Raw genomic sequence first — 22,889 nt, forward strand, 5'->3', positions numbered from 1 at the left:
TCCCGTTAGCGCTTCTCCGAGTGTGAGTGGCGCAACCAGGAGCTCTTGGCCTTGGTCCCTCCCCACGCTCCCTGAGGCCCCGCCCACGTGACGTCACGCGCTGCCGCAGAGCGCAGAGGCGGGCCTGCGTCTCCGCCCCTAGCCGCTCTCTCCTGGAGACCGCGTCGCGGCCGAGAGAAAAGCGTGAGCTCCAGGTGGGTGGGGCTGCGCGCGCACGTCGGCCGGCGTCCCGCCCCCTTCGCCCTGACGCCGGGGCGAAAGGGGCGGGGCCACGCCTGCGTCGACGCCACCTGGGCCGGGGGCGGCGGCGGGCTTCTTTCTTGGTGCATGGTCTCGCCCGCGCGGCGGTGCTGCTCTGTGCCTGCGATGGAGGGCGTGCGCTGGGCCTTTTCCTGCGGCACCTGGCTGCCGAGCCGCGCCGAGTGGCTGCTGGCGGTGCGGTCGATCCAGCCCGAGGAGAAGGAGCGCATCGGCCAGTTCGTCTTCGCCCGGGACGCCAAGGCAGCCATGGTACTACCGGTTTGGGTGGGAGGGAGGACGCGGACAGCCGCCGCCCGCGGTCACGGGCTTCCCGGGCCGCCGCTCGCGCCGACCGGGAGGCCAGGCCCTGGCGAGGGCAGTGCCCTGTCCCGTGGGAGCCGCGCGGCCGCCTGCCCCGCGGCGAGGGGTCTGCACGGTGCACGTCTGAGGTTGTCAGGTCTTCCTCTCCCCCCCCGTGCGGCTCGTGCACCTGCCGGTGCGATGCTCCACTCTTCGCACCTTAAGGAGGCTTGCGCGCTGTAGGCCCGCCGCATCCCTGACGGCCCCGCTTTGCTTAGCTCTGCAAGCCGCCCCGCTTGGGAGGCCCAGGCTAGCCTCCGGTCCGCAGAGGGGCCGCGGGGAGGGGGCAAGTCCCGAGGAGGGGTCCTGGGCCGCGGGGAGAGGTGGGCCGACCCCCGGGGAGAGAGCCTGGGCCGCGGGAAGAGGGGGGTGGGCTGAGCCCCATGGTGGGGGCCTGGACCGCGGGGACGGGTGGGCCGAGCACGGGAGAAGGGTCCTGGGCCGCGGGGGGGAGGGCCGAGTCCTGGGGAGGGGCCCTGGGCCGCGGGGAGGAGGGCCCAGTCCTGAGGAGGGGCCGTGGGCTGCGGGGAGGGGCCCTGGGCCGCGGGGAGGAGGGCCAGGTCCTGGGGAGGGGCCCTGGGCCGCGGGGAGGAGGGCCCAGTCCTGGGGAGGGGCCGTGGGCTGCGGGGAGGGGCCCTGGGCCGCGGGGAGGAGGGCCGAGTCCTGGGGAGGGGCCCTGGGCTGCGGGCAGGGGTCCTGGGCCGCGGGGAGGGTGGCTGAGTCCTGGGGTGGAGACCTGGGCTGAGGGGAGGAGTCCTAGGCCGCGGGGAGGGGAGCTGAGCCCCGGGCAGGGATTCTGGGCCGCGAGGAGAGGAGCCAAGTCCTGGGGAGGGGCCCTGGGCCGCGGGGAGGGGTGGGCCGAGCCCAGGGGTGGGCTTCCAGCCTGCCTCCAGAACGGGGGAGGGGAGTCCCCTTTAGGAGGGCCTGGGCCTCGGGGAGGGGTGGGCCGAGCTCAGGGGTGGGCTTCCAGCCTGCCTCCAGAACGGGGGAGGGGAGTCCCCTTTAGGAGGGCCTGGGCCTCGGGGAGGGGGCAGTTTTAGGCATATGTCCCCTACTAACTGCAGGTCTTGGCGGAACGCGTGTTTAAATGGAATTATTTACCTTAGTGATGTTTTTTAAGCAACGCAAGGAAAATTGCATTTCAAAATTACCTCTTCTGTAGAGAGCAGTTTGAAATAGTCTGTAATTATTATCACTTCAAAGACTGCCAGTTCTTGAAAATGCGCCTGTGTGGAAACAAACACCTTTTCGTTTAGAATGTGAGCTAATTGATAATGTTTTAAAGGCCTATTGGTGAGTTTTTTAAAACTTTTTGTATAAACTTTTAGAACTAATTCAGAGTAATGTGGGTTTTAAAAATTGTTGGGATGGAAGGGAAAAACACTTGAAAAATATTTTACAAAATATATATTTTGTTATTTCATACTTTTGGGTATTTTTGTGTGGTTTTAGTAGTTTATTTCTAATTAAAGAAATGGGACACTGAGAGACATAATATGTGAAGTAAAGCATGCATTGTTATTTTTTTTTTTGAGAGAGAGAGAGAGACTGGGGGGGAGGGGCAGAGATAGAGGGAGAGAGAGAATCCCAAGCAGACTGGCTCCATGCTGTCAGCACAGAGACCGTCATGGGGCTTGAACTCATGACCCTTGAGATCATGACTTGAGGTGAAATCAAGAGTCAGGAGCTTAACCCAGTGAGCCACCCACGTGTCCCTGACTTGCTAATTTTTGATGCTGTGTGATGTGTATATAGTGTCTGCACATACTCGGACATAGGCAGCAGGATGTAGGTACAACAGGGTTGTTCCCTGGGAAATTGTTATATTAGCTAATAGAGCCAGTCTAAACGTCAGGTAATAGGGGAGTAGTCCATCAACAGGAGGCCCTTGGTAGTATGAAATGATACGATACAGTTAAAAGGGTACAGACCAGACCCACGTGTACAGACATGAAATAATTCCCACTCTTTGCAGGTTATAAAGCTTATGGATGGTGCAGTACTATTAGAGTAGGATCTCATATATGAGATAGATAGCAAAAGCATAGCTAAATGAACACATTTAGATACTTCCTGAAAAGACCAGAAGGGTGCCGAATTGGTAACGTTGGTTACTTGTTGATAGGAGAGACTTTGACCTGTTTTTCTAGCTTGAGCATTGCTGAAATCTTAACACAGTGTATTTAGTACTTAAGTACTTTTAAACACTTAAAAATGAATGTGTTTTAGAAACCACAAAAATAGACTTTGTTGCAGGCAACATATTTGAATCTTTAGTACTATCAACAGATAACCGCGTGTTTTACTTAACAGGCCGGCCGTCTGATGATGAGGAAATTAGTTGCAGAGAAATTGAATATCCCTTGGAATAATATTCGTTTGCAGAGAACTGCCAAGGGAAAACCAGTTCTTGCAAAAGACTCCTTGAATCCTTACCCCAACTTCAACTTTAACATCTCTCATCAAGGGGACTATGCTGTGCTCGCTGCTGAACCTGAGCTGCAAGTTGGAATTGATGTAATGAAGACTAGTTTTCCAGGTAATGTTGCATTTTTACAATCTAAGAGTTACAAAGTGTCTTGTGTTCTTTGTTCTTATCTGTCCAAAGACTCAGGCTGGGAGATATGTTACAGATCTTTAAGTTTAGGAAAAATGTGCTCAGTACGCACAGGTGCTGTAGCTGAGAGAGCATATATCTGAAAAGGATATATTTCCCTTTTTGCCTGAACATCACCAGACATCTGCGTAAAGGGAAAACTCTCCGTTAATTGAGCATGCATGTGATGCTTTAGAGACAAAGTGAAAATAACAAAGGTTTCCTTCTTGGATTATACCCTAGCTTGTTAAATAAGAATAAATTTAAAACTATTATTGAAGATTGTTAACTTTTGTAAAGAACGGCTTTTCAATAGCTGTTTATCTTATTTAAATAATAGATGTTAAACCGAACTGAACTCAGTGAACAGTTTTGATTAGCATTCTGTGTACAAAATATATATTGTAAGAACTGTTTCATTCACATGTTTTCTACAATTCATGAGTAAGGTTGTTGTTTTGCTTAAAACAAAACAAGCAAAAACAGTCTCCTTGGTGAAGTATACTATAGTCCTGTAGTACAGAGAACATGTATTTGTACTATGTCTAAATACAACTCTTTGAAGCACGTTTACATTAGTGAAAATGAAGAGCAAACAATTATTAAAATATTAAAGTTGCTTATATTTTGCTTTAGGGTAGGAACTGCTCACATTGACTGTGGGGTTGAGCATGGAGGCAGTTTTACTAGAGCACAGGTTCTCTTAACTCCGTAGTTTTCATCATCTGTGGCATTAAGTGAACACGTGGTATAAGCCAGCATATTTTACTAAGTGCTTTACTTATATTGCCCATTTTAATTGTTTCACCCACCCCAGCATCAATACACTGTTTTTATGAGGAGGTAAGTAACAGGCTAAGAAGAAAGGTGTTAATAAGAAAACCAACATCTTCCTAATTTCATGCGGTAATTTCCTCGTCTCCACCACAGAGTCTTTCCTTCTGTTCTCCTTACTCTAGAAGGTTTGCATAAACTTTATCCCCCACCTCATCTCTGCAGAGATGACTTCTGTGCTGGTTAACTGTCCCCTCAGCCTTACCAGGGAAGCCTCTGTGCGCCGCAGTCACAGGTTGGTTCTTCTGTCATAGGCTCTCCTAAAATATATTTCCTTCGTTCCATTACATATCTAAGTTTATAATTGTCAGGGCAATCGATTGTCTTTTCTGTGGTCCTTAGAGCCACATGGGGGCAGGAACCGCAAGCTATGTCCAAAGCTGGCTGCCGTCACATCTCAGCAGCTGCCTGGTTCAGTTCATGATGTCGTCCACTCGCGCTCTGTCAGATGTGCGAAGTACTCTGAGCCTCGGTCAGAGGACTTCAGAGTGTGGCCGTGAGACTCCCTGCTCACGGTTTCGGTCAGGATCTTTCTTTACCTCACATTCCCACCACCCAATCTGTTCTCAACTTTGCAAAGGAGGCTCTACTAGTGAGATTGGGGATTGTTGGCCTAAAAATTTCTGGATAAACATCAAGGCTTTTTTTTTTTTTTAAGGCATTTTTTTTTTTAAACATCCTACAGTTATTCACCACATACTGCGTGAATATGCACGTGTTTTTCCCAGGACAGGGTCTGGTTTGCAGGAGGGTCACAGGAAGCTTATTCAGATGAGGCAGCGCTAAAAAGGATTTATGGTGAGCGTGGAAGCGAGCCTGTATGCTTTCATAGCTTTCTTTTGTCCTTATTCCAAGAGTCAGAAATTATTTGAGAGGCCACTGGTCTTTCGAATGCAGTGTGCGCAGTGACACAGAAATGGCTGTCCGTTGGGGCTCACAGCGGCCTTGCAATTCTGCCTACAAGATAGATTTTATACCAGTTGGCTTCCTGGACAGTCTGGCTTATGGTCAGTACTGAATAAACGATCACTTACTAATTGAAACTTTTAATAATTAACAAGATAAATGAGGGAAAATTGAAAATTCAGTTTCCTGTTAATTATATTTTACTAGGACACCTCCTCCACCACATGCGCACACACCTGTTTTTATTGATCGTATTCGGCTAATCCCAGTAGCAAGACCTTAACTATTCTTTGCTTCGTTGCCAAAAAGCTGTTGCTGTACCTCCTCACACAGGGGAAGAGCTGTCTTCCCGCCGCGCACAACCAGTTTCTCAGGTGAATGTCAGATGTATTAATGTTTGGGAATCACTGTATTTGGTGTCGTCTCCAAATCCAGGGGTGAGGAAGCTTGTAACCCACCTCTTTTTTTAATGATTGGAATCATGAGGAAGCCCTTAGACCCTTGTGTCACACTACAGAACAGAATTCGAGTTAGGTTTTCGTGACACTTGCAGAACACAGTGGAACTGTGTCCTCTGTCAGGCTTCTGGAAGCAGGGTGCCTGTGAAGCTAGAAAGGTAAGAAGAGGGGGGAGGGGGGGATGGGCATGAAGGAGGGCACTTTGGGGATGAGCACTGAGTGTTATGTAAAAACTAATTTGACAATAAACTATTTGTAAAAAAATAAAAAAATAAAAAAATAAAGGTAAGAAGAAACCACCAGGTTCGCGTATGTGATCGGTTTCATATTAAATCTTCTCTCACAAACCAGGGAATATATTTTTGGCAAATACGATGGACAGAGGTTAATACTGTTAACATACAAAATGCTGGATGTATCGACAGGAAAACCACTCGGGCCTGGTGAGACAGCTCCCAGAACAGTAACCGCGTTCGCCACACCGGGGCTGCCATTATAAGGAACCGAATAATTGCAGGCACTTTACATGTGTGTTCCTTAGTCTCTCCAGCTCTGTCCCTTTTCTGAAGCTTTGGAAATACCGACATTGAAACAAGTCTCCAAACAGAGGCGGTGGTGCTCAGAGGTGAGCATCCGGCTCCCGGGCACAGCACTAACACTCCCTGGAGTGTGGGTGCGTCTGCCTGTGTGACTTACATCATGTGCATGTGTCCTGGTTTCCTGGGGCTCCAGAGAGGCCACTACACACTCCTGTCTTAGAACAGCAGAAATTTGTGATGTCCTCAAGGCCACCAGGTAGAGTTGACAGGGCCATGCCCCCTCTGACGCTCCAGGGAGAACCTTTCATGCCCTCTTCCTTGGTTCCTGGCCATCCTTGGCTTCTAGCTTGGCCACCTCGGTGTTACCTTCATCTTCCTAGATTCTCTGTGTCTGAGTGTTTCTCAGTCATTGGATACAGGGCCTGCCCAAATCCATTGTGGCCTCATCTTAATGTGATTCCATCTGCAGACTCTTTATACCTGAGGTTCCGGGTGGGCATGGATTTTGGGAGAAGCTGTTCAACCCAGTACGGTCCGTCCTCCGCCCTCCCTTGTAAATGTATCTCCTTCCCACGTACAGAATAAATTCTCCCCGTCCCAGCCTCTGCGAGCCTCAGCCTGTTCGAGCATTCGCTCTGACTCCAGCATCTCTTCTGAATATCGTCTGCTCCGAAGGTTCCATGTCGCATCATGTGGATGATCTACCTCAAGTACACGTGGCACTGAGTATGTTCCGTGGCGGGACGGAATCCCTCTCTCCAGTGAGCCTGTAACTGGAAAACGGACCCTCCGCTTCTGTAACCCCTTGGTGGGCCAGGCACAGGATGGACATTCCCATTTCACAGGGGACAAGTGGGGACTTACAAAGGGAGGCCTGGGTCCCAAGCAAGTGTGAAAGCCGGCAGGGCAAGTTTCATAGGTTTTGAGGCCTGAGACTAGTCCGCGGTGTCTTCTGCTCTGTTTCTTGGCCCCGGGGCCACCTACCGTCTGGCCCCTCTCCCTGCCTTCTTCCCGAAGGATTGCACAGTTGCAGCCCCTGAGTCCCAACCTCGCTCTCCAGGCCCATTTCTTGCCTTGTGTGTTGATAAGTGGGCGTTTGTATAAGTACTAAAAGCAGCCGGGGTTCAGGTCTGCCTGAGTGGGGATGTCCAGCCCAGGGGCCCACATCTCAGTCTGTGCTTTCCTGCTCTAGCAGAGCTCCTTTGTCAGGAACGTTCTGGAGGCTTCGTGCATGTGGTTTGTGAAAGGCACATGAGTAGCTCATATATTTTTATTTTATTCTGGGTTTGTACCTGGGTAAATTCCCACACAAGCAAGCTGGTACGTTTAGCATCACTGTGCACATGCTAAGTCCAGATCTAGAAGCCTGTCCCCTCCTGTGGAAGCAAGAATATATGTAATCCAGAAAATGGCACTACTAGAATTTCTAATTGGACTTCCTATCAAAAGCTAAATTTCCTTATTTTGAAGCACACAGATGGACATTGCTCAACCCCTCCCTAAAATAACGGATCCCTTTTCTTTAAGGATGGTGAACACATTAGTGATATTGTTGGGGTTGGGGGACACATTGACCGAGGTGGGCTTTGAGGTTCTGGTAGTAGTAGGATTTTTTTTTTTTTGTAGGTTTGCAGTAGCAGCTTGAGGCGTTTCGTGAACTGTTTTGTTGTAGGTTATTGCTGTGCGTTTAGTCAACTCCCCAATGGCTCTGTGGTCTCGGTTAGTCAATCATTGTGGGGCTTAGTATCTAACACTGCTTTTCCTAAAGGCTGAGCGACAAGAGGGGTAATCTGGTTTCCGTAAATTTAGTTAGTGGTTAGTGGTTATAAACTTTTCAGTCACTTCATCTTTCTTATATGCATAAAGCCCTTCAACATGCAGTGGGATGATTAAATCAGACTGTGATAGGAAACATGAACAGGTGATGGTATTAGGTTTGTTTGCCAGATTATGTCTGTTAATTGTTTCTGCCTTCAGATTGTTTGAAGAACAAATATACTGTTCTGGTATTTCCTACGGATTCCTTCCCGGCTCCCAGAATTCCAGTTTCCCAGGTTAACTACCTAGCTGAGGACTCACCCACTGTGTAATTCCACTATACTGCCACACTGTGGCGCTCTTGTGCTTCGGTCGAATAATTACAAAATCCTCTTTCCTTATTGCTGTCAAATCTCTATTTTGTGGAATGGATAAGATGCTTTCAAAGGTATACGAAAACACACTCATACTGAGTACTTTTTTAGCTGTACATAATCAGTTTGTGATTGCTTTCAGTGATTGTGCTAGATTGCTTTTTGTGTTACTCAGTTTGCTTTACATTAGCATGCATATTTAATTTTTTTTGATTGCCCCATCTTATGTAAGTTAAAAAATTAGAGGATTTTTGGAAGGTTATGAAGAAACCAACAAACAAATGACATTATAGATGATAACAGCCATATATTTTTAAATACGGCATTTGGGGCAATGTTCCATTAAAACTACAGTTCTACTCAATACACAAAGAAAGCAGTCTCCAAATCCAAGATAGCTCCCCCCCCCATTGTTACTGTTTGCACTGCACCAGATCTGTTCAAGAAGAAACAGTTGACGATTCACATAGATACAGTGCTCCCAATATTTAAAACCTCCAGATTTACCTCTGTCACTTTTGCAAGCTTGCTTTCTTTAGAGTGTTATTTCTCAAGCCAGCATGTGCTAGTGCTGCTTGCTTTTTAAGGAAACCGTTTTTAGTAAGAGCCTTGAGGGAGGTGTTGGAGGGTGAAGCACCAGACCATCAGAGGGGTCCGTGGCCCAACGAAGGATCCCTTCCCTTGGGACTCCCACAATCAGCTAATATTTCAGTGCTGTTACGTGCAATGACTTGATAGGTCGGCTGGGCTGCTTTTAGGAAGTAACACTATTTTAACAATATGAACAGATACAAACAGTAAACATTAATTGAAATCATAAAACGTATTGAGATATATTTTACGTGAGAAGAACAAGAGTGCCAAGGAGAACATAGATAAATTAAACAAGTCTGATGAACTTGAAAGTAAATGAGAGTCTTTCTCTTGATCTGTAAAGGACCACATATCACTCACCACAGGATGATAAGTATCTCCTGGCTAAGCAAGAGGACACTCTTGAGTCCACTGAAGTGGGAATGGTGGGGGATCGTAAACAGTTTTGTGGAGGAACCGACGTTTGATACTTCCCGGCCTTGGGACCACTTGGGAACGGTCCTTGGTTGTGGTGGGACAGGCTGTAAGCTCCCTGTGAAGTTAGCGGTGAAATGCCAGTGACACGCGAAGCATGGGTATTTGACGTCTGTTTTCCAGACAGGCCTCGACCGCCAACAGAGCGCGTGCTGGTGGCCGTCATTGGAGGAGTTGTGGCCGGTGGGAATGTCGGATCTCAGAGCTGGGTGTTGTAGAACTGGGAGTCGGAGTTAACAGTCTGCAGAGGGTTGGCCGTGAAGAGAAGACCTTGCTCCACGATGAACTGTAGTCATGAACTAAGGTCACAGGACAGCAGGGCACAAACAAGCAACAGACCAAGTGACGGTTCATTTCGTTACCCACATGGTAAACGTTTGTGCGCCCTCTCCCCGGGGCCGGGCCCTCAAGGGCTCTCTAGGCTGGCCTTGCGGGAGCCCAGGCACAGCGACTGATCCATTTATAACCATTAGTTCTCTACCCATTTGTGTAGTGTTTATAGTCTGCATATTTGCAGAGTAAATAAACAAATACTGCTAGAGACATCCTGTCTAGTGGTAACAATAGACAAACACATAGTTCTGTTTTGGAAAAAAATATGAGAGACATGTCTTGTATTTTTAATTTGTCTCAGCTCTCAATTCAGAGAATCAGATTCTTTGAATTATTTATTTATGTTTAGAATTCTCTGTAGTATTTTTTTGTTTGTGGAACAGAGGAACTAGGGGTATATCTCAATTTTTTAAAAAAAAAAAAGCTTATTTCCCAGTAGCATCCCTGAAAAGGCAGAATTTAGAATCTGTTTTCATTTGGAAAAGTCAAATAAGAAAACACATTGAGAGACCATTACTGTAAGGAAAGAAGTGTAAACTAGTTTTCCAAAGTGATAACTTGGGGGGGGGGGGAACAGGGGTGATTGAGTGGCTCTAGTCTGATTTCACCTCAGGTAATGATCTCACAGTTGTGAGATCGAGCCCCACATCAGGCTCTGTGCTGACAGCGCAAAGCCTGCTTTGGGAACCTCTTTCCCTCTCTGTCCCTCTCCACTCGTGCTTTCTTTCTCCCGAAATAAGACCCCCTCCCCCCCCCAAAAAAAACCCTCCGCTTTCTTCCACTTCTCAAAAACTTATGGTAAAGGAATTGCTTTTTTTTCCCCTCTGTTCTATAGCAGTGTAAAAAAATCTAAATCCCAGAGGAATATAGTTTTTTTAAGAGTGATTGTTGTAGGTTTTGATACTCTACCACATATAGGATGTTTCCCCCTTGTTGTTTAGAATTTATACCACATTTGGCTGCTAAATTGTATCACATTTTCAGAAAACATCTATCAATATGTGTTGTTGTTTTTTCCGTTTATTATTTTAATCATAGCATTTCCCTATTTCTGTAACCAGCCTTCTGTTTTGGGCTAACCCCTGCTTGTCACTGTGGTTTATTTTAATTCCTAGCCTTGATTTGCTGACATTTTATTTAGGATTATTGTGACTATATTCAAGACTAACATTGGCCTATACTTTTCTTTTTGTGCCCTTGAACAGTTTTGGTGATAGAGCAGCTATTTTTAATTATGTGCTTCCTCAATTGACAGGTCGTGGTTCAATTCCAGAATTCTTTCATATTATGAAAAGAAAGTTCACCAACAAAGAATGGGAAACAATCAGAAGCTTTAACGATGAATGGACTCAACTGGATATGTTTTACAGAAATTGGGTATAATTTCTTTCTAACTTTGAGAGTTAAAAGCCTGTGATGACACATTATCTTAAAAATAGGTGCCAGAGTTCTTTGGTTACTAGGGGAGTTCCTCCAGTGTTCAAAACAAATGATTATTGGGAACTTTATGATTTTTATGCAGCATGTAATTACATCATAATGACGGTTAAGAAAATTGTATATTCAGTGCTCAGTTAGAAGGTACTTGCTCTTAAAGCTAAAATAAGACGTTTCTCACAATGTTTAATGTTTTCTTTTTCAAAGGAACTCATACATATGAAGCCTTATTTAACAAACACAACTGTAATATTTACCCTATACTGGAAAACACTTGCCCTTCATGAGTTGGTTACTTTGATGATCATGACAGGGCTGTGAGGAAAGTGCTGTTACACCCAGAACGGAGGCCCAGGGGCTCAGACGATTGACCGTGCGATCCCACGTTGGGTTTGTCTCTGCTAGTGCAGGGGTAAAAGTAATGATGGTAACTTAGAGTCAGCGTGTAGCATAGATTCGGGCCCCAGATGTGTGGGGCCAGGAGAGTTTATGGACAATTTTATCTGCTAAGTATTCTACTAAGAGAAAATTGCTCTGTATTTTAGGCCCTGAAAGAAAGCTTCATAAAAGCCCTTGGTGTTGGACTAGGATTTGAATTACAACGGCTTGAATTTGATATATCCCCATTAAATCTGGATATAGGCCAAGTTTATAAAGAAACACGCTTGTTCCTGGATGGGGAAGAAGAAAAAGAATGGGCATTTGAGGTAAAAATTTATCACTTGCTATAAGAATTTCCTTATTTTGTGCATGTCTCTAAAGTTAATTAGAGGAAGCTACTCAACGAAAGTGGTCTTGACTGGAACTATTGTTGGTGCCCTGCAGGGGGGCTCAGGGACACCCTGTGAGTGTGGTGCAGGGGGCCTCAGGGTCACCCTGTGAGCGTGGTGCCCTGCAGGGGGGCTCAGGAGGAATGTCATATTCTATAGGCGCCCAGTTTTCACAGCCAGTTGCTGTTAGGAAGGTTCCCACCAAAAAGTTCCAGATGAGGAGATTACATGAAATAGTAATTCTTTGCATTAAAGGGAAAGTAGAAATGTTAATAGCGATAAGATACATTTTCAGTGCTTTGCCATTGGAAAAAAATTATAAAATTGAAATGTTTTAAGTTATAGCTTAAACTTTATTTTCCTTTGTTCCTAAGATGCGGTAAGTACTAAGAAAACAACACGCAGTACAGTTTTGATTGGGATTGCATTGAATGTGTAAATTGCTTTGGGTAGTAATGACATTTTAACTATATTCTTCCAATCCATGAGCGTGGACTGTTTTTCCATTTCTTTGTGTCTTCTTCAATTTCCTTCATAAGTTTTCTATAGTTTTCATCATATCGATCTCTTGTATCTTTGGTTAGGTTTATTCCTAGGTATTTTATGGTTTTTTTGTGCATTTGTGAATGGGATCCGTTTCTTGATTTCTCTTTCTGTTGCTTCATTGTTGGTGTATAAAAATGCAACTGATATCTGTACGTTGATTTTGTACCCTGCAACTTTGCTGAATTCTTGGATCAGACCTAGTAGGCTTCTGGTGGAGTCTGTTGGGTTTTCTTTGTAGAGTATCATGTCGTCTGCAAAAAGTGAAAGTTGGGTTTTCTATGTAGAGTATCATGTCATCTGCAAAAAGTGAAAGTTGGGTTTTCTATGTAGAGTATCATGTCATCTGCAAAAAGTGAAAGTTTGACTTCTTTGCCAATTCTGATGGCTTTTATTTCCTTTTATTGTCTGATAGCTGATGCTAGGACTTCCAGCACTATGTTAAACAACAGGGAAAGAGCCCAAGTGTCCGTCAGCGGACGAATGGATTAAGATGTGGTTTATCTATACCATGGAATACTACATGGCGATGAGAAAGAATGAAATCTGGCCATGTGTAGCAACATGGGTGGACCTTGAGGGTGTTATGCTGAGCGAAATAAGTCAGGCAGAGAAGGACAGATACCATATGTTTGCACATATAGGTGGATTAGGGGGAACTTAACGGAGGACCATGGGGGAGAAGGGGGGAAACAGTGGGGGAGAGGGAGGGAGACAAACCATGAGAGACTCTTGAATGTTCTCCCCATCAGTATGGGAGAGAGGGGAAGGGGGATCATGAGCATGGAGGAGGGCACTTGTGGGGATGAGCACTGGGTGTTCTATGGAAACCAACTTGACAATAAACTATTTAAGAAAAAAAAAAGAAAAAAAATGCGGTCTTTATGAAGCAGATCAACCTTTGTAATTTAACACTAAACTGTGTCCTGAAGGATAGAACATTCTTGTTTCCTTCTGGTTTGTCAGAGTTTATAGGTGAATTCTGATATTTACAATAAGTTTATGGGTAAAATTTAGAAGGTTAGGAAAATCTTGAAAATGTAGAAAGTCTTGGAAGTCAAACTTAAATCTTCAGTTCAGTAGCATTGAATGACCTAATTTAAGTAGCTAAGTTGCTAGTTTCATTTCCTTTTCCAACTGATACTTATTTCATGCATTGTCCTTGGCAGAAAGGATTTAGGGCAAAGCTCACCTCTGGGAGCTTTCATTCTCATGGTACGTTGAATGTGAATGTTTGGTAGCTGTCATTCGTCATGAAATAGTTTCTTTCTATCTGCCATATTGTTGCTGAGGTCTGAGTAGAGAAGATGAAGCTTTATTTTCAGGTCTCACACTGAATTATGGCCAATGATGAGATATGTGAGTAGTGAGCAGGGCATCCTGGCATTTCAGCGGACACCCAAATAAAAACAGCTGATGGCCCATGGTTACCTCTGATATTCATATACAGACACCACAGAACCAGTCTGAGCAGTTTTCCCAAAGTAGTTTCAGCTGACAACTGTCTGCATTTATGATGCTTATGCCATCAGTGTATTCAGTTGAGCAAGTGCGCGTACTTTTGTTTGTAATAACGAATATGGTAAGCTTGTTTTTTGTTAAAGGGAAAGTACCTTCAACCTGTTAAATCTTCTGACATATATAGCTAGTTTTATTTTTTCTTCTTTTAACATATCTGTCCTTATTGGATATCTTTCTTTTTTATTCCACCAATTTGGGTATCTTAAGGGGTGAAGATTCGAAGAAGAGGATACTATTTCTGATTATAGTTTCCATTTCAAATGATATCTTAAGGAGGAATGTCTAACCTGTATTTTCATTAAAATTTTTAATAGTTTTGGATGTTTTAATGGTTTTTTTTAAGTTTATTTATTTTGAGAGAGAGAGAGATTAGGGGAGGGGCAGAGAGAGAGTCCCGAGCAGGTTCCATGCTGTCAACACGGAACCTGATGCAGGGTTCAGTCCCGTTAACCGTGAGATCATGACCTGAGCCGAGATCAAGAGTCAGACGCTTAACCGACGAACCACCCAGGTGCATCTGTAGTTTTTAATAGTTTGGAATTGAAGTAACTGCCTCAGGTATCTATTCTAAGCCCCCTTCCCCATTGCTTCAGACATAGGGGAAAACAGAAAATTGTGTTTTTTAATTCTTACCTGTGATTTCCACCAAATTTCCATGGGCCGTACTAATTAGTTACCTGAATGCTTGTAAACCAGGGCTGCAGTCTGATTTTTTTTTACATACACACTATAAACATCACCAGTGAGGGCTGATGATGACCCAGATATGCCTCTAGGTACGATAATCCGTCTTCCATCTGTGTAGTTTTCTGGCTGAATGTGCGTAATCTAAGTGTAATCATTGAGAAACATCAGATAAATCAAAACTGAGCGATGTTTTATTAATGAAAGAGGAAGAGTAGGCTTATATTTTAAAGTGTTGTTATGAAGACCTGGCAGCTGGAGGCAGTAGTTGGCCCTGGATGAGCTCTGGTTCTGGAAGGGGGAAATGCTGTGTGGACATTATTGTATTCAAAAAAATTGGATTACAGGGAGTAGATTTAAGTATTCTTCCAATGTCAGTTTACTGAAGCTATTAGCTAGTGTGGCCGTATATGAAAATATTCCTATTCGCAAAAACTGAAGTATTTTCAAGTCAGGGGCCACAATCTATGTGACTTCTTAAATGGTTCAGGGGGGCAAGGGAGTATATGTGTGTGCATCTGTGTAGAGAGACAGGAAGATTGAGATTTAAAAACAGAAACAGAAGTAGATCTGAGTTTGCACTTTCAGTAATCTGTTACCTACTACCTTTTATTTTTCAGGAAAGCAAAATTGATGAGCACCATTTTGTGGCAGTCGCTTTGAGGAAACCAGACGGATCTAGACGTCAGGGTGTAAGATTTTAAGATTTCTCTTAATTCTTTCTAAAAAGCATGAATCCTTGTTGAATTTGTTCTTTCTTGATAGAAGCAGTCATTAGGTTTATATCATGTTAGAGGTATGTGTTCATTTTTTAAAATCCTAGATTTAGAAGAGTTTTTATTTTTATTTATTTTTTATTTTTTTTTAATGTTTATTTTTGAGAGAGCAAGAGACATTGTGCGAGCAGGGGAAGGGCAGAGACAGAGATACAGAATCGAAAGCAGGCTCCAGGCTCTGAGCTGTCAGCACAGAGCCTGACGTGGAGCTCGAACCCACAAACCGTGAGATCATGACCTGAGCCAAAGTCGGACGCTTAACCGACTGAGGCACCCAGGTGCCCCTTAGAAGAGTTTTTCTTGATGACATCCTTAAGATCCTGGAATTTCACAGTAATTTTTAGAAAACATGTTATCTATTTCTTTACATTCATCAATATTACAAAGAAAAAATGTCACTAGTATTGTCCTGGTGCTTATATGTTGGTAGAAATTCAAGATAACCGCAGTCTCAGGCATCTTACCAGTGGTTTCTTCCCCGTGAACTGGGGCTGTGTTGAAGGTAAAGGTTCAGTGGAGGGAGTTGAGTGATGGCATTATCTAGCAGATGGGACGACTCCACCTTCTGTAGTAATCCCCCAGATGATTCCCGAGGTGACAGGGCCAAACATGTGCGAGGCCCTGTGTCACCCTGCGATGGGACACTGGTCTCGGTTCTTCCTGCCACAGTCTGTTCTTTGTTCTGCGCTGAGTTGTTGAGTGAAGAAAGTGAAACAAACCAAAACCCCCTTCGGGTCAAGGGCCCTCACCCTCCATGGACACAGTTGTGATTCTGCGGGGATATTTTTGTAAGGAATCCAAGTCATGTTATAATAATTGGAACTATGTGATGTCCTTCTTTCTAGGGAATCCACATCAGACACTATAGCATGATCAGAATATATGTGTCGTTATTGCTGGAAAATAGCTCTGTGCACACAGTGCTCTTGATAAATAAGCAAAGGATTAAAAGTCTTCTTAGATACTTTAATTAAAAGGGGACAGCATGTTAAAATTGGTGTCTCAAGCTTATCTGAAGATATTCTGGCCCTGGTACTTGGTCTTGTGTGATTAAGTGTCACCTTTACACTCTGCAAATCTCTTGTTTGCACAGAGCTTTATACTTGTTTCACTTGTGTACACGTGCTGCCGCCTTGCTGCGGCGCTGCAGGGAGGCCGACCGGCCACTGACGTGGTGGCTTCCAGGCCCACATCCGCGTTTTAACCTGTGGCGTGAGCTGGCACAAACTGGTGGATGTTGGAGAAGGTCCGTGCTGGGCAGAGTTGTCAACAAGGGCTGAACCTGAGAAGATCAGTTTCAAGTTAGCGCGGAGTGAATCGTTTTCTATAGAAGTGTTGCGTCTCATGTGTGCACGGGGTTATATCCCACCTGCCCTCTAGACTGTTTCCCAAAAGTCTGCATTGTGGTCCTGTATCAGAAAAGCCTGTGTGCTTGTGAAAAGTTACATGTTTTGCGGACACTTTCAACTCCTCTTTTGGGATCCTTTTAACTCCTCTATCACAAATTTTGGATGTGTGGCTTAGAAATCTACATTTTAAACAAATACTACAGATTAGATACTGATAAAAGTTCAAGAATTAGGTTCTTACTTTTAATTTGTTATGTTGACAACAGTAACGTAAAGAGTGATTAGTTACCTAGGAATCCTGGTATGTTGTGGTTTAATATTACTGATGTGAATATTTGATCTTATTTCCCACTTCCTTTATTATGAAATTGATCATAAGATTAACAAGCAGTAAAACAACGAGATAATCTTTTTTTTCCCTTTTAGGTTCTAGCTCAAGATGATTCTAAACCAACTCAGAGGCAGTTTACTATCCTCACTTTTAATGATTTAATATCATCGGCTGTTCCTATGACCCCTGAAGACCCTTCATTTTGGGACTGTTTTTGCTTCACAGAAGAAATTCCAATACGAAATGGTACAAAATCATGATATGATTCCCCGAGTAACAAAGGAAAATGAAAACTGTTTGTAATCTTCTCTATTCACTAAAACAATAAATGTCTGATAGTATCAAATTTTACTTCAAAAACCCATTTTTAAAAAAAAAAAACACTTTTCCTATTAAAAACACCAGGCTGTCAGTTCAGGCAAATTCCCTAGAACACACGTTTACCTTTTCCCCAAATCGCACTGGGTTAACAGAGGGAGCAGAAACGGGAGCAGAATCTTAGAGTGATAGGTGCTCAGTGTAGAAAAAAAGTAGAATATCAAATATGCAAAAAGGGTACATTTACATTTTTATGTTTCAGAGACCATGATTCCTAAAATGTAAAGTTTCTTTCCAGACCTTTTTCTTGGCAAACGAATCCATATTAATCCACTTTCTTTTTTTAATGGAAACATACTGTTTTGTAATTTTTTACTGTCTTAATTCCACATCTCCTGTTCATCAGTCTGCGTCCATGGCTTAACTGGTGCTGAAGTCCTGACCAGAGGTAACAATGTCCAAATAACCCTGGGGCATTTATCATCCACCTCAGCACCCACCCCTCGGGTTATCAGTTCTGCCTCTGGCTCCTCTCCGTGGAGAGAGCTGCTCCAGTAACTTGAGCCTCACATCTTCGTAGGATTGGGTCTAAAAGGCAGGAAAGGCCATTTCTCCTCTCACATCTCATTTTCATCCGTGAATAGGACCTCCCAACAGACCCCACAACGTGTCCCCTCAGCTTCTCTTGACTCAGATCAGACCCCTGATGTTAGCGGCCTCTGTGGGGAGTAGACCCGTGGTAGGGAGCCCGGCGCTGGTGGGGACGTGGCATCAAGGGCGCCCCGCCACCTGCCGTCACGGGGAAGATCTGGTCCACATCCTGTCCTGGAAGCTGTGACCGTGTGCGGCGTTTACTGTGAGCACCAGTGCAGTGAACGTCCTCATAACCGCGTGCTGGGGAACATGCTGCTTCTCCCCTTAAGAGCGTTTCCACGAGTGGTTCACGAGGCTAAAATAGTTCCAGAGCTTGAGAAGAGAAGGCCGTGCAGTTTCCACTTCTAGCTAGTGTTACATGTGTAACCACCTGTTCACCCCCAACCTACGTTCTTCCTGGTCACTGGACATATTCTCCTGTTTGTTTGTTTGTTTGTTTGTTTTCATTTAATCTTTGCCAATGTAAGTGAAAAATGGTGTCTTCGTTTTTAATTTGTAGCTTTCATTACAAATGACATTGATCCATCGGTGTTGTCAGTGGCTGTTACTGTTCCTTTCTCCTGAACCACTTGTTCATCGTCTTTGCCTGTTTTAATTCAGTAAATTAGCACTTAAAGTGGGAGCATAATACAGAAGCTGCCAAGACCATCCTGTCGGTGACAGAATCTATCACATGGCTGTAGCGTGCATGTCTTGGGGAGTTAAAGTCTTGTTATTGTGAAATATCAAGAAATGAAAGAATTTCATTGTTTCTGTTAGTGAAATTAACAATTGTGTATGAATTGCATAAAATTAGATACTTTGCTTTGTATAAAACACCATTGGAATGTTTTGTAATTTTTTATTTTATTAAGCATGTCCAAATACTCCAAGCAGAGTAAATACTGTTTTTTTTTTAAAGATAAAGTAGCATATAAAATAGGAAACCTTGTCCCTTCTTAGCATGAATGTAATAGTGATATGAAAACCTGTCATCTGTCATGTCATGAAAATAAAGCAATTAATGTTAGTGAATTTCTATAAGCCAAGCACTGCGCTAGATTTCATGTTTTGTTTTTCTGTTTCTTAAAGTTACACACGGTTTACAGAATCTAAAGGACCTACAGGCTCTTTTCTGAATGAGAAATACCACCCCTTGACCTTGTTCTTCCATTTTCTACGCCCTGGAGCAACCTCTCTTTGTTATCCATTACCCTTTCTTTGAATAACATGCTTCTCTTTTACTTGAGTTTTGAATCGTGGGCATTCTTTTAATTTCTCGTTTCAAAAGCTTGTTCTGTTTCCAGTTCATTATATATTCCCTTCCTGCCCCCTCTTCCCAGCATAATTATGTTGGGATTCAATGATCCCAAACTTCTCAAAGGAGATCTTAGGTACCCTGAGGGCTAGGCGTTGCTGTGCTAACCTTTACACCTGCACAACTTCTGGAGGCATTTATTTCCTCTAAAGTTTGAGATAAAAGCAATACAGATCTTGTAAGAAGCTAACAAACTTGCCCACATTTTAAGACTGAAGGCAGAGGAGGGCTTCAGAGGAATCGGCCTGCCTGCAAGTATACGGTCACTGTTCTTTTAGGGTCATTTTTCCGTGGAAATGTTAGGGACCAATGTTACAAGAAAGGAAGGAAACATTTCAGACACAGAAGCAGAAGTCGACCTAATGCACGGTGTGCTGCCCCCCAGGCGAGCGAGCGTCCACGCGCGGGGAGCGAGGCCAGTCTGTGGCCTCGACCTGGAGCCCTGGCTGACCCTGGCTGGACCCCACCTTTTTCTGTCGGTACTTCGAACCCTTCCTGTGCTCTTGCCAGTGTTGGAGGGGCAGGCAGCCCATCCATCCGGCTGTTCTTTCCCCTCTGACTCCGTTCGGGGTCTGCTCAGGACCCCAGAAGCACATTCACTGTAGGCGCTGTGCTAACCAGAACCCCTTTTCCTCGCCGTTTCCAAGTTCCGGCGGACATTAGGGGAAGGCTGTGGGAAGGGGACACGGCCAGGGCGTTGGCTCCCTGCTGGGCGGTGGTGTGGGGACGACGCAGCAGGCCGTCGGTGCAGTTGCCTGCGGTTCCCGTTCCCCAGGAAGCGGGTGACCTTCCTGAGAAACCTCAGGAGGTCACTGGGAGCCTCATCACGTCACAGCTTGTCCCGTCAGATCCTCGAGTAGGCATTTTCTCGTCTCACGTCCTCGCAAGTGGAAGGTGAGTCCAGTACAAGAGGTTCTGAGAGGGAGATCACATCCCCAGAACTTGTATCACAGTATCTTGTTTGAATTGAATTTTATCTTACTGTTATCATTAGATTATTATTTTTAGAGATGATTATCGTTCCTCTGTCTTACTTTGTTCACCATGCTTAATTTAGAAGTCAAACTTTAGCATCGGTATGCTTGCATAGGAAAGAACAGTATTAAATTATCAAACTGAATTATTAAATTAGTATTTAATTCATTAGTTATTAGCGGTTATTGTGTCTACAAATCAAACTCTAGGTACGCATGCATAAGGAAAAACATAGTGTCTGTAGTATTTGTGCGGTCTGGTTTCAGGCTCCCACCAGGGGCCTCTGGGCGCGTCCCCACGGATAACGCGGGGGGTGGGGGCGGTCACTGTAGTCGTGTCCCCCTGCGTCATGGCCCCTGCAGGACCCTCATCTCCAGGTAAGTCTCCAGGGATCAGGAGCCGCCCTTCCTTGCCCTGTCTTCGCAGCGGGAAGCCTCCTGCCCCGGCTCCGCGCCCTGGAGGCCGCGTCGCCCCGCACGCCCCGCGCGGCCTCGGCTGTGCGCCCGCGGCTGCCGCCGTCCTGCACCCGGCAGTTCGCGCCGCGAGCGGCCGCGGGGGGCGCGCGGGGGCTCCCCTGCGGGCAGAGGCCGACGCGGGCGCCCGGTGCCAAGAGGCGGCGGTGCGCTTCCCCGTGCCGCACCCGCGCGGTGCGGACGGCACGCTGGGGGGCCGCGCCCGGGGCGTCCGGGCGTCCGCAGGAAGCGGGACAGCCGGGCAGCGAGGGTAGAACCCCAGAGGGCGTGTGGCCGTGTGAGGGGGCTTCGCGTGTCGTTCCCCGGAGAAGCAGCCCCCTCAGTCCGAGGGCAGCGCCTCACCCCACCCCGGGCACCCCGGGCCCCAGAAAGAGCTTCGGTGGCCTCGCCTGAGACACTGTCGTGAGGGGGAGCGGCTCCCTCGTCGCTCTCCGTGTTTACTTCGGGAACGTAACGGGCCCGTCAGGCCGGCGGGGGCGGCGGGCGGGCGGGCGGCACCCCCACCGGTGGGGCGCCGCGAAGGGACTGGGTGTGAAGAGTGTGAAACCAGGGGCGACACCGTGGGCACAGGGCGCCTCCCGCAGGAGACGCGTGAACGTGCTCCCCGGAGGCCTGGGAGCGGCCCTAACGACGGCGCAGCGGCCGCCTGGGGTCGGCGAGGCTGACATGCCGGCAGCTTCCCCGACGTTCTCCGGGAGGACCGACTCCAAAGCCCGAGGGGGATGGGAAAGGGGAGCTGGTGTGCACACCCCTGCTCCCGTACCACGAACTCGGCGGCTTCTGAGAGCAAAATCTCCTTTTGTCACAGTTCTGGACGCCAGGAACCCACAATGTGCGTCGCGGGGCTGAGCCCAAGCTGTCCGCAGGCCTGCGCTCGCTCTGCAGACGCCAGGGACCCGCGGGACGCTGCGTCCTTTCCTTCGGGGGCTCCTGGTGGCCGCCAGCCTCGCTTGGCGTGTGTCCACGTCACCCCGTGTGTCCCCACAGACGCGGCCTCCTCTCTCGTCACGTGCCCCTCTCTCTACACTTGCCTGTGACTCCGGCCAGGGCTCACGCAGACTCCAGATCCTTAACTGTCCATCGATGGCAGTCAGAGTCCAGGCGTCAGGACTCGATTTCTTGGAGGGCCGCTGTCCTCCTTCGCCAGGGAGCCGGCCACACCGCGCCCCCCGCCCCAGCCTCTGCCACCTCCCCGCCTCCCCTCTGCCCTTGTTCGCTGGGCTGCAGCCACCCGGCCCCCCCCCCCCCCCCCCCCCCCCCCCCCCCCCGCTCCCGGAGCACGTCAGGCTCCCGCTCCCGCTTCGGGTCTTCGCCCTCGCTCTGCCTCTCTCCGTCTGGAACGTTCTCCCGCACGCTCGCATGACTCCCTCATTTCCTCACAGCTTCGCTCTGACGCCGGCTGCTCAACGCGGCCTCTGCCAGCTCTCTGTCTGGAACTGAAAACTGCTCCTTCTCCAAGCCAAACACCCGATCTCCCTTCCCCACACCCTTTGTCTGCCCGGCCCTTGGCGCCACCTGGTTTTCTAACTGGCTTGCTGTCTGTCGCCTGGGGCAGTCCCTGCAGAATGGCGGCTCCCTGGGGTCCGAGGACCAAACTAGCTTCGTTTAGGGCCCCAGAACAGTGCTTACGTCCTACAGAGGCTCAAAGACCACTCACTGAGTGCCTAAATGTTGGGATTTCGTATTAGTTTTCTGGGCCCACCGTCATAAGTACCACAGGCTGCGCAGCTTCAGCAACGGCAATTGATTGATCTGTCTTCTCACAGTTTAGGTCAAGGAGCGGGCAGGGTGGGTCTCCTCTCTCTGTGGCTGGTGGGTGGCCGCCTTCCCACTGCCTTCACGTGGTCTTCCTTCTGGGTGTGCAGCTGCCCCCTCTCTTCTTATAGGACACCGGTTATCAGATCAGCGTTTCCCCCCCCCCCCCCCAAATGAGCTCATTCAACCTCCACTATACCTTTTAAGATCTGGTACCCAAATACAGTCACATGGGGAGTTAGGACTTCAGTGTATGGATTTGGGCAGATGGGGGGCAAATCCATTCCACAACAGGTTTCTGTCTGTAGGACCTCGTCACTGCCCACGTGCGCTCACACGGTGCCAATCTGGTGTAGCACCTCATCACTACCCCATCATTTGCTCATACAGTTCTAGTCCTAATTTGCGTTTAGCCCAAGTTATAACTCTGTTTTATTGTTTTTTTTCTTCCTTAGTTTATTGTCAAGTTGGTTCACATATAACACCCACTAACTCTGTTTATTTGTATAGGCTGCCTCTCCCCTCCACCTCTCTCCTCCC

General features: G+C 46.7%; 1 protein-coding gene across 1 annotated transcript; it reads left to right on the top strand.

Moving 5' to 3' along the window:
• The first annotated feature begins 274 nt into the window (after positions 1 to 274).
• On the top strand, positions 275 to 19,077 carry AASDHPPT (aminoadipate-semialdehyde dehydrogenase-phosphopantetheinyl transferase). Its single transcript, XM_039250620.1, has 6 exons — positions 275 to 510; positions 2,914 to 3,139; positions 10,722 to 10,843; positions 11,449 to 11,610; positions 15,042 to 15,113; positions 16,973 to 19,077. Exons 1-6 carry the CDS (start codon positions 328 to 330, stop codon positions 17,135 to 17,137), a joined length of 930 nt encoding a protein of 309 aa, XP_039106551.1. The 5' UTR covers positions 275 to 327; the 3' UTR covers positions 17,138 to 19,077.
• The last annotated feature ends 3,812 nt before the right edge of the window (positions 19,078 to 22,889 follow it).

This window comes from Hyaena hyaena, unplaced genomic scaffold, assembly GCF_003009895.1.
Source record: "Hyaena hyaena isolate Hyena2069 unplaced genomic scaffold, ASM300989v1 scaffold_376, whole genome shotgun sequence".
Taxonomy (NCBI): Eukaryota; Metazoa; Chordata; class Mammalia; order Carnivora; family Hyaenidae; genus Hyaena; species Hyaena hyaena.